The sequence below is a fragment of the Trichosurus vulpecula genome, chromosome 2, assembly GCF_011100635.1.
Source record: "Trichosurus vulpecula isolate mTriVul1 chromosome 2, mTriVul1.pri, whole genome shotgun sequence".
In the NCBI taxonomy this organism is placed as follows: Eukaryota; Metazoa; Chordata; class Mammalia; order Diprotodontia; family Phalangeridae; genus Trichosurus; species Trichosurus vulpecula.
The window spans coordinates 437,770,194-437,788,254 of NC_050574.1; the positions used below are offsets into that span (position 1 = coordinate 437,770,194).

Below are 18,061 nucleotides of genomic sequence, written 5' to 3' on the forward strand. Positions count from 1 at the left end.
AACTTAGATGCTTGAAGAGTGCACAAGGCTGCCCACCCACAGGTGGACACAAAGTGTAGGGAAAACACATCTAGAAATCAACCAATCAATAAATATTTTCTACTTTGTGTTAAACATTATAATTAAATTAAATTAATTAAATATTATATATACATATACATATGTGTGTATATAGATAGATATAGATATAGATATTTTGCTATTCCATTTACTCTTTATTCTCGGACTTTCAGAAATCCTCCTTATGGTCTGCCAGGTGGGAGACTCTTTGGGCAGGAGTGATTGGAGCAATATTACCCTCCATGGGGATGACCAAGAGCCAAATTAAGTCTCAGGCCACAAATCTTCTACTCCTATCATTGTCTGAATGGCTTCTGCTAAGGTGTGGTCTTCCAGTAGGTCTATTGTTTGTAGGACTATAAGACCTTCTGTAGTTGTAATCAAAAGAACGACTCCTAGACCTCCTCCTTTCGTAACTTCGGCTTCTGGGTCGCCTATATTTGTCGTAGTCATCATAGCGAGAAGAGCCATATGCATTTCTCCCTTCCTTGGCTTTCATTTGATTCGGTGTTTTGCGATCCCCTTGTGCAAACTGGATTTCGATATGACGTCCACAAATCCATTTTCGGTCCAAATTATGTAGGGCATCTTCAGCATCACGAACATCTTCAAATTGAACGTAAGCAAATCCTCTTGGACGACGAGTGTAGAAGTCAAGTGGAACATACACATCCACTATGGGGCCATAACGACCAAATTCCCGGCGCAAGTCTTCAGACACACGTCTGGTGTCGTCGGCCACATTCCTCACGAACAGGGACCTGTTGGGCGGGCGCAGGTAGTGGGACATGGCGGTGGCGAGTGGGGCGCGAGGTGCGGAGGGGCGCGAGACGGCGGGACTGGCGCTAACGGGCGAGAGCAAACATTAAATACTGTATTAAGTGTATTCTAAGTGCCAGGCACTGTGCTGTGTGCTAGGCACAAGAAAAGAAGCAAAAGAGAGTTCCTGCCTTCAAGGAGCTTACAATCTAATGAGGAGACACCTCATCAACAAATACATACTAAGTAAGCTACTTACCAGAGAAATAGGAAATTATTAACAAAGGGAAGGCACTGGAATCAAGAATGGTTGTCAAAGACTTTCAAGATTTTGGTTGTGACTTAAAGAAAACCAGAAAAGTCAGCAGCCTGAGTTGAGGTGGGACAGTGTTCCAGGGCTGGGGGATAGCCAGAGAAAATGCAGAGTTCACCATCCTGTCAGCTCAGTAGCACAGATCCATCATGTCAGAAACTCTGGCTTGTCGTCTCTGACAAAGATTGCTTATCTCAGTTCTCAGTAACCAACCTAGCCACAGAATCGAAGAGCTGGCAGAGACTCGGGTCCATCTAATCCACTCCATACTTAAACAGGAATTCCCTCAAGATCATCTCTTTTTGCTTCAAGACCTTCAGTCAGGGGAAATGCAGCCTCTTTTACTTAGCTCTAATTGCTGGGAAGATCTTTAATTGAAGCCTAAAGTTGTCTGTCTCTTGGTAACTTCCACCCATTACTCCTAGTTCAGTAAATCAGTCTACGATTGTTTTTCTTCTAGTTCAATCAGTGAATTGATCAGCAAGTATTTATTAAGTGTCTAAGATGTTCCAGGCACCATGCTAGAGGCTAGGGATACAAATACAAAAAAAGAAACAAATCCTACTTAAAAGAAACCATTCCTTTTTCTGGGGTTGAAAAAAAGAACAATATGATTTCACATTTATATGTCAGTTCAGGGTTTTGGAAAATGCTTTCTTTGCTTTGTCTCTGCTAGTATGAGTATTATCACTTCAATTTGACATTTGAAGAAACTGAGGATCAGAGAGATTGAGTGGATTTTTAAAGGCCACATATGAAATTTGAATTCAGGTCTTTTGGTTGCAGGATCTGCATTCTTTCTACCCTCCCTAATGCTTATCTTATTCTAGTAAGTCCATTCTACTGCAAGAACCTCGAGAATAGCAAAATATAGCGACTGGACAGGTAAATATCTTGTCAATATAGATATTAACATGAAGAGAAAATTGTGGCTTTGTTGTTTCCAAACAAGTATTTGAAATTGTAATACAACTTTCCTCCTTTAAGGAAAATTTTGATTCCACTGCTAAAATTAAAGCATCTTTGAAACCAAAATATTCTACAAGGAACGGGTGCTAATGAGTATAACTGGGGACAATTTAGTTGAGAGAAGAAAATGACATATGTGTTTTATATACTAAGTCTGACTTGCCAATTTCCCTGCCTCTGAAAAGTTCATTTTCAAAACATCAGTGCTCTATCACTTGACAGCTTTCTGCATCTGAAATTCTAAATTTCTGGTGAACTGCAGTATGCAGCTAATGTATGTACATTTAGAAAATAATGTATCTGAATTCATATGCATGCAAACCTTAAATGATATGCTTCTTTTAGACACCGACTTGTATGGTTGATGGTTTTAATATTACTATTTGCATCTCAATAAATTATGCTTGCAGAGGGAAAAAATAGAAAAATCCAGGTTTTATTAATAGATATGCTAAGTATAATATGGAAAGTATAATTCATAGGAAAATCCATTGCATGATTCCATAAGACCAAACATTTCTGTGTAACATAAAATGTCTTCAAATGTAGAATGTGAGCTGCACAGTGAATCAGGGATAGGCTCTTCTGAGAAAACACCTGACTTGAATCCATGAACAAAATCTAAGTATCAGTTATGATTTTCGATGTCTTTTCAGACTCTTGCAAAAATTAAACCTAACGATGCGTTTTCCTATGAATCAGTCTTTTTTTTAAGACCTAAAGAATCTAAGGTCATGCTGTCCATGATTTAGGATTAAAATTAAAAACAACAACAAAACACACTCAAGCACAGTGACTCCAGAGCATGCCTAACATGGATGTCACCCATAAGGGTGCACAAGGAATTCCCAGTAGTTGAAGAACAATGAGACAATTGGCCCCTGAACATTTATTCTCTTTTATTTGTATCTATGTGTATATGTGTGGGTGCAAGAGGGAGGAAGAATTGGCAATAGAAGAGGTGTTAACAATAGGGGTTAGATTAAGTATAGTAGTGGACAAACTAATGGAGGACAAGGGAGAATGTAGAAGCCACAGGGAGTCACGAATGATGCAATAGAGGTGGGTTGTTCTTAGTGGGAGCCATGCAGTGAAGATTCAAGTCCTCAAAATCTCAAAGCAAGGATGCCACTGTTCACTGGGAAGAGCTTCAGGATATCAGAATACTAGAAATTATGCCTGGATCATATGAATTTGGAAGGAGAAGAAAAGAGGGAGTAAAATCATAAGAAAAAGAGAAGGAAGGAAGGAAGGAGAATGAAGTGACACTTGGAATATTGAATTCTGAGGTATTCCTGAGTAGTGTGAGCAGACAGGTAAACTGTATGGGGCTTTTATCTACTAAGTAAGAGATCCTGGTGCTACAACTAGATATGGAAGCCAGGAAATAAGTAGTAACTTAAGAAATATGCTTGGTAAAGTGAAAAGAAAGTAGTACTCAACTATGAACTCCATGTGGAGATAGGTGGCCACATAGCCAAGGTGAATCCAACGTCAAGGGGCTATAGCAGATCTTCATTTTGGACCCTGAGAATATGATAAAGGAAGTATAAAGGAGGTATGAAGACTGAAATTTCCTTATATTATTTAACTATGCTGAGGAATAGTTTTCTTGTCCCTTCTTATTTTTTTTTCTCCTGAAACATTTGGATAGAATGCATTGTCTTTTAAAGTGTTTCATCCTTTTATGTATGGGGCAAAGAATGATTCTGCTGTATAATTGTCTCATTTTATTTATTTCTTTTATATCTTAATTTTTTTTTTTGCTATTGGGTTGGTTTATCTGACACAATTGAATAGTACTGATAGGGCCTTGAGACATGATTTGCATAAATTATTATGTAAGATAGCTATATTGAACCTCAGTGACATAGGAAGGGGCTCTAGTGCCAGAGTTCTCATAGGTTTTAAGAACCTTGTTGTTAACAAAGAGAAAAAGCAAAGCTAGAAGAGATGCAGGAAAAAAGTATAGTGAGTTCTTCCCCCATGTTGTTGTTTTTTGTCTTTTCTTCTCAAAGAAGACCATGACATCAGGAAGATGATGCTGTGACTTGTCAGTGAATTGTATTTAAGTGAGGGAGGGCTGTGCAAAGTCACCACCCTCATTTTCTCCTCCAGAGCCATCTAGGTCCATTGGCAAGATATAGATCAGGGTGACTGGAGACAGGCCACTCTACCACCGTAACTACTCCACAAAGATCTAGAAAATGCACCAGAATTAATCTTGACTTGTAAATTCAAGAAAAAAAATAAGTCAATTTTCCAGCTCAGATTGGTGTAGGGAGAATGATAGAGCAGTTTGTGGATAGTGGACAAAAGGTCTAACCAGGAGCTCTTTGTTAATTTACACCTGGGCAAGAAGAAGTTCTAAACCCAGACAGAGAGGCTGGATGTCTTGAAAGGATCAGAAACAAATGCCAACTGACAGTTCTTTTATACGGTACACACCTAATACTGACAATCCAGGGAAGGGAGTGGTCTTGAGCCATGGAGTGTGTACTAAGTGAGGAGTAAATACATAAACAATCAGCATCACTGACCCAGGAGTGGGGCAGAGTTGGTCTCAGTTTCTCTCCCAGTACAGTCTGAAGCCTGAAGCAAAGTAAGCAGGGCAGGAATCCCAGATCAAAAGGGACCCTGCAGTTTTGAGACTCTGAAACTAAAGAGGTTCTGAGATACTTGAAAGTGGCTTAATCCAGAAGCAATTGCTTGGACTTCTGGCCAGAGGCAAGCAAACAGTTGTATTGGTTAAATGAAAACTCAGGTTAGGAACTTGGAGAGCTCAGATCAGGAGAGCAGCGATCAGACTTTGCACTGGATCAGATCTCTTTGAAGCCCTGCAGGCTCTCAGGTTCCCAGCCTGAACTGTTCTTGAGATCTAGGTATATCACTACACTAAATCCACTAAGAAAGCAGCAGCACAACCCAAAAGGACATCATCATGGTGCACACATTTCCTTCAGGAATTCAGAGAATCTGGCCTTAACATAAAGTCTGAACTCTGGAAAATGAGCTAACAAAAAAGAACTTTGACAGTGACGGGGAAGCTCAAGACCCAAGCGCCAAAGAAGAGAATAACTCCAAAACATCTACAAGTGAAACCTCAAAGAAAAACATAGGTTAGGGAAAAGTTCAACTAGGATTCCTGGATGAGATAAAGCAAGATTTTAAAAAGAAGCCAAAGCAAATTTCATCAAACCTAGACCACTGGTGCTAAGCACAATCTTCCTCACTATTCTCTTTTTCTTTATAAGGAGTGGGATAGAAATAAAAAGACCAAAAAATAAAAGAATAGGATGTAAGAAAACATGTAATTAATTATCATAACTCTGAATGAAAATGAAGTTAACTTACCCACAAAACAATATGTTTAAAATATGTTTAGAAGGAACGCAGTTGAAAAATAAAGATTGTCATGGAGTTAAAATAAGAGGCTAGAGCAAAGTCTATTATGCTTTAGCTGAAGTTTGTATTTTTTAAGAAAGGAAGGATAGGGATCATGCCTTCAGACAAGGCGATAACAAAAATATACTTAATTAACAGTGAATAGGAAAACTACATTTTGCTAAAATTACCATAGACAATGAATTAATATCAAGACTACACATATATGCACTAAATGGCATATCATCTAAATATTTAAAGGAAAAGTTCAATGAATTTCAAGGAGAAGTAAACAATACAATTATGATAGTGTGAGGATCTCAAGGTACCTCTTTGAGACCTAGATTGATTTAACCAAAAGATAAACAGAAAGATGTTAAGGGCCTGACTAGAATTTTGGAAAAATTAGATTTGATAGAGCTCTGAAGATTATTGAATGCTAATAGAAATATCAGTCAATCAATCAATAAACATCTATTGAGCACTTACTATGTTCCAGGCACTGTGCTAAGTACTAGAGATACAAAAAGAGGCAAAAGACAGTTCCTGCCCTCGGAGAGCTTGCAGTTTAATGGAGGAGACAACATGCAAACAAATATATACAAAGTAAGCTATATACAGGAAAAATAGGAAATAATTATCAGAAGGAAGGCACTGGAATTAAGGGGGATAAGGAAGCCTTCCGGTAGAGGTGGGGTTTTAGTTGGGATTTAAAGGAAGGCAGGAGATCAGTAGTTGGGATGGAGAAAGGAGAGCCTTCCAGGCATGGAAAGTGCCCAAAATCAAGAGATGGAATGTCTTCTTTATGGAATGGTCAAGAAGCCAGTGCCACTGGAGTGAAGAGTATGTCTCGGGAAGTAAGGCGTAAGAAGATTGGAAAGATAGGATGGGACTAGGTTATCAAAGGAGCAGCTAGGTTGCACATTGAATAGAGTACTGGGCCTGGAGTCAGGAAAACTCTACTTCCTGAGTTCATATCTGGCCTTGGACATTTACTAGCTGTGTGACCCTGAGGCAGTTACATATATATATATATATATATATATATATATATATATATATATATATATATATATATATATATATATATTCTCTTATTCTCTCCCCTGTTGTATGTAAGCTCTTTGAAGAAAAGGATTGTTTCATTTTTGTCCGTCTATCCCCAGCTCTTATCAAAGTGCTTAGCACATTATGGACACTTAAATAAATGTTGAAAATATGAGATAAATAGTTTTGAGAACTGCTTACTGTTGAAAATACTTTATGCCAACCTTTAGCTACTCATGAGATATGTTAAGGGAACAACCAAGGGTTAACAGGGAAAGAAACTAGAGCAATATAATGCAAAGAAAAGAATGCCTGAATTAGAGTCAGCTGTACACACTCAGTGAACATTAACTGCGGGCAATGATGGTCGTAAAATAACATCCATATGTGCAGATCATTCCAATGATGACCCGAATGCAGCTTCACTAATGAGGATCATCTAGGGTAGAATGGAGAACAGAGCTAACATAACTTTAAAGAAAGGTTGCATTTTGCGACCCATCTAATACAAGACATTTGACAACAGAGAGGTTTGAAATAGCTTTATTTACAGGGTGATGGAACTACAGTTTAAGAAGTGAAGTGTTTTTTAAGTGGAATTCAGAGAACATGAAAAAATGGTGTTGAACCATGGAATTTTTTGTTCAGACCTAGGAGTTCGTTGGTGTGATATCGTGGACCCCTATAAACTCAGGCCAGTCCAGTGAGTCAGGCTTGGGTGGGGTTAGAACGTAACAATACATTCTTAAAATAAAAGTAATTTTACTAATAACAAAGGATAAAAAAGAATACGATTCCCAGATTTAAAGGCAATAGTATCAGGTAAAACAGTCTTTCTGAAGCCCACCCCCCCCCCACCGCCCACTGCCCCTTCACCATAGCAATTGTCCATAGCAGATCAGAAAATTTGTTGCTCACAAGACAGTGGGAATTCTGCTAAAACCTTCAATGCCAACTACCCATTGGCTTGGGTTTTCGTTTGTTTGTTTGTTTTGCCTCAGGGGGCAAGGAGGCAAAACCAAAGATGATTCTTCCAAGAACAGCCTCCTTCTTCCCTGCTCCCTCAAAGGGAAAACAGCCCCATCTACATAAAATAAGTGCCACTCTTACTACAAGTTGGTAACTCAGAGTATGTAAACTCCCTCTACTGATGTCTATTGTCTGTAACTTAGTCTTGGAAAGTTTCCTGGGATCATGCAATGGAATGAAAGTGGAAAAATTGGACTACTGGAAAAATTTTCTATGGGTAGAAATTGAAATTCTACTGCTAAAACAAAACTTTCCTGGAACACATTGGACTTGTGAGAAATGAATGAGAACTTGGCCTAATTATCTGAGTTGAAATGCAGAAAAAGTGCTATTTTCGGAAACACACTTCTATAAAACTCTACTTTTGTTATATCTACAACCACATCTATGGGAAATTCTCCCTTCTTCCCCTTCCCCTTCACCATCCTCTTCACCAAATATCTGGACAAAAGTGCCGATGACGATCCATTTAATAATTATACAGATTTTTAAAAAAAGAACAAAAACTTTTTAAATTATTCAGAAATTCATGGGAAAAGCCTATGTCAAACAAAAGAAGCATAAAAGAATATTTAAATGGGTTTGGGTTAGTGGTGAATATACATACATTCAAATTAAGTCAATTCATTTCAACAAGCATTAAATACCTACTAAGAGTGAGACACAGTATTAGGCAACGGAGATGCCAAGATTGAAAAAATAATTAATACCTCTTCTCAAGAAGATTACAGTCAAATCCTTGTGACTGTGTTTATGTGTTGGTGGAGGGAGGGGGTTGATGTGATATGTACACAAACAAATATACCTCTAGGTAGAATGTAATATGCACAAAAGAGAGAATCATACAAAAGAGAGAATCAAAAGAGAGAACCATGGAGGCTCAATCCACATTATATAGATGGAAATGCTTATGAATATTTATGGTGTGCATACTGACTCTCTTATGGACTACATAAGATGTAGAAAACATCCTCTCTGACCAACAGATATGGGAGCTGGTGCTAACAGCATTAGAAGAACTTCAGTGCCCCTTAGCGGTACCCCTAGAACTCTAAGTGAAAGATGTAGCCCCCTACACTCTGAGGCTATAACCTACTAGATTGTTTGTAAGTCGAAAGGACAAGTACAGATTCTTGCTATATTTAAGCAGTTTTCTCCATTCCCCTTCCCTCACCTTTTTTTTTTTAGTTAAAGTTCTTTCATTTAAAGGCCTTTTGATCACATGACCCTGAGTCATTGAAATCAATCCACTCTAACAATCCATAAGTGTATAATCTGTTAGATTCATATCTGGGTTACTTCACTATAAGATAACTGGGTTTTCATTCACTATTATCTAAATAATTTAGTTGCCCCATTTGCTCTATATTTATTTGTTTTGAATAATCTTTCATGATTCTGGGTAAGTTACTTTACCTTTCTCAGCCTCTGTTTCTTTAATAAAATTAAAGATTAATTAAATTAATAAAATAAAGATTAAATAGCAGTTACATCAAGGAGTGAGGAGTATGAGTTGCTCAGGGAGGATCAGCACCTCTGGTGTGAAGGCTAGCCAAGCCCTTTTCAGGACTACCTTTCATATCTAGCTTTCCCCAATTCTCACCTGTGGTTCTAAGAAACTATAGCAGGTGTAGCAGCTGCACCCTTGTAAAACATCTCAGCAGATGAGCTAAACCAGGTTGAGGATAATTGACAGGCCACAAACCTGTCAGTGAATTAGGGGGTGCAAACCTGAAAGCACTATGTAATTAACTTTTGTGTATATGTATATATATATTGTATATATATAGTAATACATAAATATGTGTAGCAATGAATATATATGTAGTAACATACAACATGAGAGTTAAGATTCAATTTTTTAAACCTTGCAATTAAATATTGTAAAGTCACAAAACAAAAATGTACTAGTGCAGATATCACCTTAAAGGACGTCCTCCAGCAAAGTATGATTCCCACTGATGCACTGAAATTATTCAAGACTCCTTGAAAAATATAACGAGGATTTGACAATCTTCTGATCATTACTATCAAGTAAGTCATGAGAAGTACACTTACCAGAGGTATTCAGCAACGTATTAGGGTCCAATCAAGAGGGGATTCCCTAAAGAAGGTGACACTTCCAAGAATCCTTGTTTGTGTATATTGTGTATGGATTCATTGAACCCTGGAATACTACATAGCCTTCTCAATTAAATCTGTAAGTATTGATCTAAGACAAAGGAAAAGTGAAGTGGAGGAAGGAAGAAAGCCTGTTGTCTAGACAATGATAGGCATTTTAACAGACAACCAATAAAGCAGATCTATATGTTATGTGTAATTTATATTAACATGAATATATACCTTAGAAATGCAAATAGAAAATTAATCAGTCAATGAGCATCTGTTAAGCACCTACTGTGTATCAGAAATTGTGTTAGGTTCAGGGGTTATCTTTTTGTAAATAGGTCTTTTTATATCTTTTCATAAAGAAAAAAAATTAAATACTCCTTCCCCTCAAGGAACTTACATTCTATAAGGGGAAGAACATGTTTACATGAGAAGTATGTGTACTACATTACTATGTGTACATACAAAGTAATTTTTGTTGGAGAAGGCAAGAGAGGCCTAATAGAAGAGGTAGCAGCACTTGAGTTGAACTTTGAAGTAAGCTAGAGATTATAAGAGGTGTGAGTGAGGAGGAAGTGTATTCCAGGCATGGTAGACATCCACGGAATACAGTTTAGCAGGGAAACAATGTTTAACAAGCTTGGAAAAATAGATTGAAGCCAAATTTTGCATAAATGCCAAATGGAGGATTTTGCTTTAGATACTGGGGCCATTGGAGTCATATCATCAGACCTTTGTTTAAGGAATATGGCTTTGGCCACCCTGTGGAGGGTGACCTGAAGAAGGGACAGCTGTAGTCAGGGACACCAGTAAGGTGTCTATTGCAGTAGCAATTGCCCATGAGAGAGGGAATGAAGGGCTGAACTAGGGTGATGCCCATGAAAGAGGAAAGAAGTTGACTGATATGAGAAATGGAATGTAGGGAGAATGTATAAGACTTGGCAAATGCTTCTATGTGGGTGCTCGTACAGAATGGAATGGAAAAGCATTTGTTAAGTACTACTATGTGGAATTACTATGGAAATACAAGTGGAACAATGAGATAGTACCAACTTCCAAAGAACTCATGTCCTGATTGGGACAAATAACCCATCAAAAAGAAGAGTTCATATGCCCAAATGGTTATAAAATTGTTCATATCCTTTGATCCAGCAATACCTAGGTTTGTATCCCAAAGACAGATAAAAAATGGAAACTGACCTATTTGTACAAAAATATTTACAGCAGCTCTTAGGTGGCTAAGAATTGGAAATTAAAGGAATGCCCATCAATTGGACAATGGATAAACAAACTATGGTATATGATTGTAATGGAATATTATTGTTCTATAAGAAATGACAAGCAGGATGATTTCAAAAAAACCTGGAAAGACTGAAATGAACTGATGCACAGTGAAACAAAAAGAACCAGAAGAACATTGTATACAGTAACAGCTATATTGTTCAATGAAGAACTGCGAATGACTTAGCTATTCTCAGCAATACAATGATCCAAGACAACCCCACAGGACTGATGATGAAGCATACTGTCCACCTCCAGAGAAAGAACTGATAATGCTTGAATACATGCTATTTTTCACTTTCCTTTTTTTCTTTAAACAGAGTCTTCTTGTACAAAACAATTGCACATGTATAACCTATATCTGATTTCCTACTGTCTCAAGGAGGGGGGGGGGAAGGGAAAGAGAGAGGGATGGAATTTGGAATTCAAAACTTCAAATAAAAATGTTTTAAAAAAGAAGAAGAGTTTAGCTATAGGGTGAATGGAATAGCTCTACAATCCTTTGGATACAGCTACAGAGCTGATGGAAAGTCAAGGATCATCCAAGGCACAATGGAGAGGTGCATGGCAGGGATGAGCAGCCTACAATACAATATAAATTATGAAAGTGGGTGTTAAGGATATCGTCAAAGAAATATATGATCAAAAAAAGGAGATAGATTGGTCATATAATAATGAGTAAGCAGCTTACATACTCCACTAATAATCTTGTAATGTCAAGAGAATGTGATGTAGACTTCTATCAAATAGATAGCACAGTGGATAGATGCTGGGTCTGGACTCAGGAAGATCCAGGTTCAAATCTAGTCTCAGACACTTACTAGCTGTGTGACTATATCATTAAGGCAGAATTCATGATTTCAAAGAAAATCATGAATATGTCTTAATGGTCCAGAATAGCAAGATATAAGGAATTCTCTAAGTAGAAGGCAGACGAGTTAAAGCATTTATTCAAGCTCCAAAATAGCAGGCCCGTGGACCAGTGTCCCCAATTCGATATCCTGGCAATAACCTTCCAAAACCAATATGCCCATCTCACAATAGTGACCAGGAGGTTACAGAAAAATATTATGGCAGCAACCCAAGCCATACTGGTGCTTCACCCCAATGCTAGGGCCCTCCAGTAAGATTACCCACTGGCCTCAAGCCCTTGCTCCGCACTCTCCGGTCTGCACGAGGGTCAGTCCTGCTTTTAGTAGCGCCTGCTGCCGCTGCCGCTGCTTCTGCTGCCACCACTTCTGCTGCCACTGCTGCCGCTACCACTGCCGCCACCACCACTGCTGCCACCACTTCCCCTTCTCTTCCTCCTCCCTCTACTACATCTCAATCTCCAAGCTGCGTTCTTTCCTTTATATGTATATATATATATATATATATATATATATATATATATATATATATATATGTATATATATATAGTCACCAGACACCATCCCGTCGACTAGAATGTCATCTGAGCAACCAGAACTCAGGCACCTACCACTGGCTCCAGTCTTAGCCACTCCCCCTAGGATCCTGAGAGCACCGCCCCCCCCTCCTCCGAAGCCTATTCAAATGGGCAGGAAAGATCTTCTCATTTACTGATTGCCTTTACAGTGACCCTGGGCAAGCCACTTGAACACTATCTGCCTCAGTTTCTTCAACTGTAAAACATGGATAATAATACTACCTACTTTCCAAATGTTACGAAAATCAAATGAGGTGATATGCCTAAAGTGCTTAGAGAAGTGCCTGATACATGGTTGGTATTTAATAAATCTTGTTCCCTTTCCTCACCCTCCTCCAATGAGCTTATGGCAGGATAAGAACAAGAATTTCACAGGATGGGCAGGCGTGTAGAAGGTAACATCAATGAAATTATATACCCAAGTAAGGTTTGGAATATATTGTTTCAGGCGAGTCCAACTCTTTGCGACCCCATTTGGAGTTTTATTCGCAAAGATACTGGAGTGGTCTGCCATTTCCTTCTCTGGCTCGTTTTGCAGATGAAGAACTGTGATAAACTGAGTTAAGCAACTTACCCCGGGTCACACAGCTTGTAAGTGTCTGAGGCCATATTTGAACTTAGGAAGATGAGTCTTCCTGACTCCAGGCTCAGCACTCTATCCAGTGTTCAACCTAAGCTGCCCTGCCTTGGAATGTAAGACAAAGACAAAAAAAAATTGAGCTTGCCTTATCAGAAGAATGAAATGTTGGCTTAGGCAAAAATGTCCTTAGATTTGATTGTGCAATATGACATAGAAACTTTGAAAAGTTGTGATGGCTTAGGAGGGGCGTGATAGCTGGAGTTAATTATTTGAATGACTTTAGGTTATAGTGCTACTGAACTAGTTCTTCTCACTATAAAATTCTGTGACTTTTTTTTGAGTTGGAGAAGGAAAAGAATGATAGAATTACAGAGTCGCAAGACCCTTCCAACTCTGAAACTTTAATCTCTTTTGTTAGAATAATGAAACATTGGCTTAAGCTCAGACTCCCAAGTCTGGATATGCAGTAGAAAATAGATCCTATTAAAATGGTACTTAGACTTGTTAGACACATCCAAGAGAATAGGGAAGGGTTCAGAAGTTGTTGTAAAGGACACAGCTGCCATTGTCCATGTGACAGTCATCACTACCCAGATCTTAATGTATTTGATGCCCAGGACCCCAAATTGCAAAGAGCATAACACAATGGATAAGGTTTTTCTCTGTTACATATGCAGCTCTTAAACAACCACAGCCTGAAAAGGAGTTATTCTTCTCTGCCACAACAAGTTTTCGTTTAACTTTCTTTTTTTCCCAACCTGATAAGCTTGTACTTATAGTAGAGATATTGTCTTGAGGGAACCACAGAGCTAGAGATTTGAACTCTCTTCTATCCTTCCCATAAGATACTTTAGGGTTGGAGAGATGCTAACGTTCTCCTTATAGCTATTGGTGGTACCTACCATACTACTTCCTAGCTTAACTCCAACTGATTTCCTGATTGAGATAACACCCAAATCTCTTTTAGATTCTCAGACCCTCAAGAGCACCCTTCTTTTCTCTGAAGTTTTTAGAAATCCACTTCTTTAGGGTCTGGGGACCTCATCAAACTATGTCTGGAATTCTCTTTATCTGTGAGAAAGGCCTGAATTATAGCCATTGAATGACCGAGGCCTCTGTCAGAGAGGGCAATCTGCTGTAGCACCTTTTAACCCCTTCTCCAGCCACATAGGAAGAGAAACAGATGGACAGGCTGAGCAATAGGCACTCTGATTCAGGCCCTGTCTGTTGCTCTCTGGAGTGGGGAGAAGACAACTGACATCTTTACCCTATTCTGTACCCTTTTGCACATCCAGGATGAGAGGAGGAGCAAGCCAGGGCCAAATAAGACCCAGGCCTCCCCAGTCTTCCAGTTCCTTTGTCTATTAATATCCCATTACCTATTCCTTCACTCTGCCTGAGTCACATATAAGGATGATTACACACTATATCTCAACATTATCCACAAATATTCTACTTTCTTTACCAAAAACTCTGGGCTGTCTGATTGTTATTAATCAATTGATTCAGTTATATCTGACTCTTCATGACCCCTTTTAGGGTTTTCTTGGAGTGGTTTGCTATTTCCTTTTCCATATCATTTTATAGAGACAAACAGAGTTAAGTGACTTGCCCATGGTCTCATAGCTATTAAGTGTCTGAGACTGGATTTGAGCTCAGATCTTCTTGACTCCAGGCCCAGTGCTCTATTCAATGCATCACCTAGCTTCCCTATCTGACTATATCCTCCTATTATTCTATCTCTTCCTATGTCTTACCTCTCCTCCATCTATTCTTTGTCCTCGTGAAGGCTTCTGCTTCCTTTGCCCCTCAGGAATTTATTAGGCGTTACCCTCTTTTGATTTCATTGCCTTACCTTTTGAAAGTCAACACTATACTTAGTAACTCAACTCAATATTGTCTTCTACTTTCTAATTGTTTACTCCTTTGTCCTAATATGACTCACCTCTTGCCTAACCTCAGTCCTGAATTACTCTGAATACATACCAGGGTTTTTAGAAAGCTGAGTCTAGTCTGCTAGCAAAGGTATGGCCTACCAATGACCTACTGGGCATTGCCAGTAGTCCTGACCTATGTCTTGCCATTGAACTTTGATGACACTAGAGGAGAGAGTGAGGGTAATAATTTTACACAACTCTACCTCACTGAAATCCAATTCACTTCCAAGTTAAGATATCACCTTCATTGGTCCTTTATGAGAAGAAAGGGTGAACAACAATCTGTGAGTAGTTGTCATTGCCCTGTGGGGACCTAAGGAACCAGTTCCAGTTAGGCAGTGCTTCTATTTCTTCCTCTTCCTCTTCCTTCTCCTCCTCTCCTCCCCCACCTTCTCTATCTGTCCTCACGGGGAGTCATACCCCTACATGTGGGTGCTCTGTCAAAAGGAACATAAATTTTGATCACTCGTACATCACAAGGTATCTTGGGATTTGGAAGCTAGATTTTTTTCTTCCTGACTTATTTATTCTATCTTTAAAAAAATTGGGACAATTAACTCTTTTGTCTAATGTAGTTTTCGTTTATGATTTCTTGAAATACAGCTCTGAAAACCAGACTTTGATAAAGCCCATCGGGATTCAAATAAAGCTACTTCACTATGCTTTTAAACCCAAATCACTCCTTTATGATTCATTTCATTTAAAAATAGAAAAAGAAAACCATTGTAACAAATACACACATATATTTAAGTGAACCAAATTCCACATTAGCTTTGTCTGAAAAATTATGTTTATTCAGCATCTGGAGCCCATCACCTCTCTGTCATGCTTCATCTTGGGTCAGGAAAACTGCATTTAAAGTAATGAATCTGAGGAAGATGGCAATCTTCTAGGACAGAGTAATTTCAGATCCCTCACAAATACCCCAATGGGACTTAGATACATACCACTCTGCCAGGCCATAGAAAAGATCACCTCTAGACTACCGAACTAGAGAATGAACAGAGGGACTCCCAGAGTCCTGCAGAGATCCTTGGATAGACAAGTTGTGGCAGGTGGACAATCCAGTGCAGTGGGCAGAGCATAGGCAGCTACCCCCGTCCCCTTGGGAGGTAGTCCTAGCCCTCTGCCTAAGCTTCAAGGTGCCCAAGCCTTCCATAAGGTCCATGGCTACAGAATCATTGATCATTCACTTCTTGATGCTCTTTTCTCTTTGGGTTTTTTTTTAGGGCATCACTCTCTCCAGGTTCTCCTTTTACCTATCTGACCTCAGTTTTTTTCAGTCTCCTTTGCTGAAGAACAAGAATAAGTGATGTCACCAATAATATGTGATAGAAAGTGAAGATGGGATGGTCACATGTGGATGAAAAGCGATGACCAGTGAACCTCTAGAGGCCTCCACTGGCTTCTTATTGTGTCAGGAGAAATTGAGGAAGTTCTCTGGCATGTTTGGTGAACTTTTGGGAGGTCATGGACAAGATGGGCAAGCACAGATGGATTGTGAATTGCAACATTGCAGAAACTCCCAAATTAATGAGATCACAAGTCACAAATATTCATGCTTGTGGATTAATTGATGAAAAAATTCCAAAGGTCCAAAGGGGTAACACAACTTGCCCGAGATCATATAGGAATCCTTCTGGAATCCCAGTGTAAGAGCTGAGATTTAAACTCAGGTTCTTCAGCTTTTAAATCCAACCCTTTTCCCACTATACCACACCTGAGTCTTTGACCTGTGAACACTATTAAATTGTACTTCCATTAATAAGTAACAGATGTACAAATGGGAAATCAAAATCCTTTTCTCATGCAATGCCAGGCATCTAACCATGGACTATATCTCAATTCACACTATGTCTCCTTTATTTACAACAGTACTATCACCTTGTGTACACTTAAGGGAATTTCTGAAGAAAATAATTTGATGCTTTCTATTCATGAAATGAAATTATCTAGTCTCACTAAGGAAAGGGTGTATATAGAGGGACCGTGAGAATATTCATCTAGCCATTATGATCCTAGTTATGAAAAAATGAAGAATGTAATGTACAAGATCAAGAAAACAATTTATAAACTCATAATACTTAAAAAACAATTTTGAAAAGCCGTAAGAACTATAATCAATACAAGGACCATTCATGATTCCAGAGCCCATGTTAAACATTACAGGGAATGTGTAAAATGAGACCTCTCCCTCTCCCTCTGACTCTCTCTCTCTCTTTCATTTATACATACATATACACACATACATGCAGTACATATATGTGTATACATGTATGTGCACACATATATGTACATACACATACATAGACACACAATACATTTATACATATATGTATGTGTATCACACACACATATATATATAATATATTTCACACCCTAAATCTATATTTGCATGTAGTCATTGATTTGCATGACATGTAATATTTATTACAAGAAATTTTTTTCTTCATTTTTTTTAATGGGGGAAGTGAATAGAAGGGAGAGAACATAGATTTCTGTTTGTTTAAAAACTAAAGAGGTTGAGAGGTTATTAAAGATGTGGAATGTTGCATGTACTTTGAGAAGAGGTCCTTGTATTATTAGTTTTATTTAACTATTTTGTTTTGTACTTGTATTTCTACACCTTTCACAAAGTGGTAGAAATTGGTAAATATAATAATAAAACATCAATAAAACTTTTTAAAAATTAAAGAAAATAGTTATGAGGAAGAATCTAGCCACCTTAATTAAGAAGATGGGGAGAGTAAGTAGAAGAGGTTTCTAGCTGACCCTCCTGGGATGAGTATATCAAGGAATCCCTAATAATAAAGTTTGTTGTAAATTTCTGGTAGGAGATGAGATTCGGCATGGCCTTTTAATGAAAATCATATTGCAATATGAAGGGGACAACCCAGTAAAATAGTTTGTTATTCCAATTGTCATCATGAGGTTTAAACACTACAGTGAAGAGGAGTAGTTCCTTATCCTACACCTCACTTACAACTACTGTGTCTGAGGCTAAATATGTGTTTAAGGTTATAGGAAGGAGAGGATCAACTATTTAGACTTTATTGATCATCTACATCTACAATCTTATTTATTTTCAACCTTCTTCGTAGCATCAGAGCTTTAGAGCTAGAAGAGTTCTTAGGGGCTGTTAAGTC

At 38.4% G+C, this 18,061-nt stretch overlaps 1 protein-coding gene across 1 annotated transcript; it reads right to left on the minus strand.

The window, feature by feature from the left end:
• Positions 1–331: 331 nt before the first annotated feature.
• Positions 332–850, minus strand: LOC118837320 (serine/arginine-rich splicing factor 10-like). Its single transcript, XM_036744199.1, has one exon. It carries the CDS (start codon positions 848–850, stop codon positions 332–334), a length of 519 nt encoding a protein of 172 aa, XP_036600094.1.
• Positions 851–18,061: the final 17,211 nt, after the last annotated feature.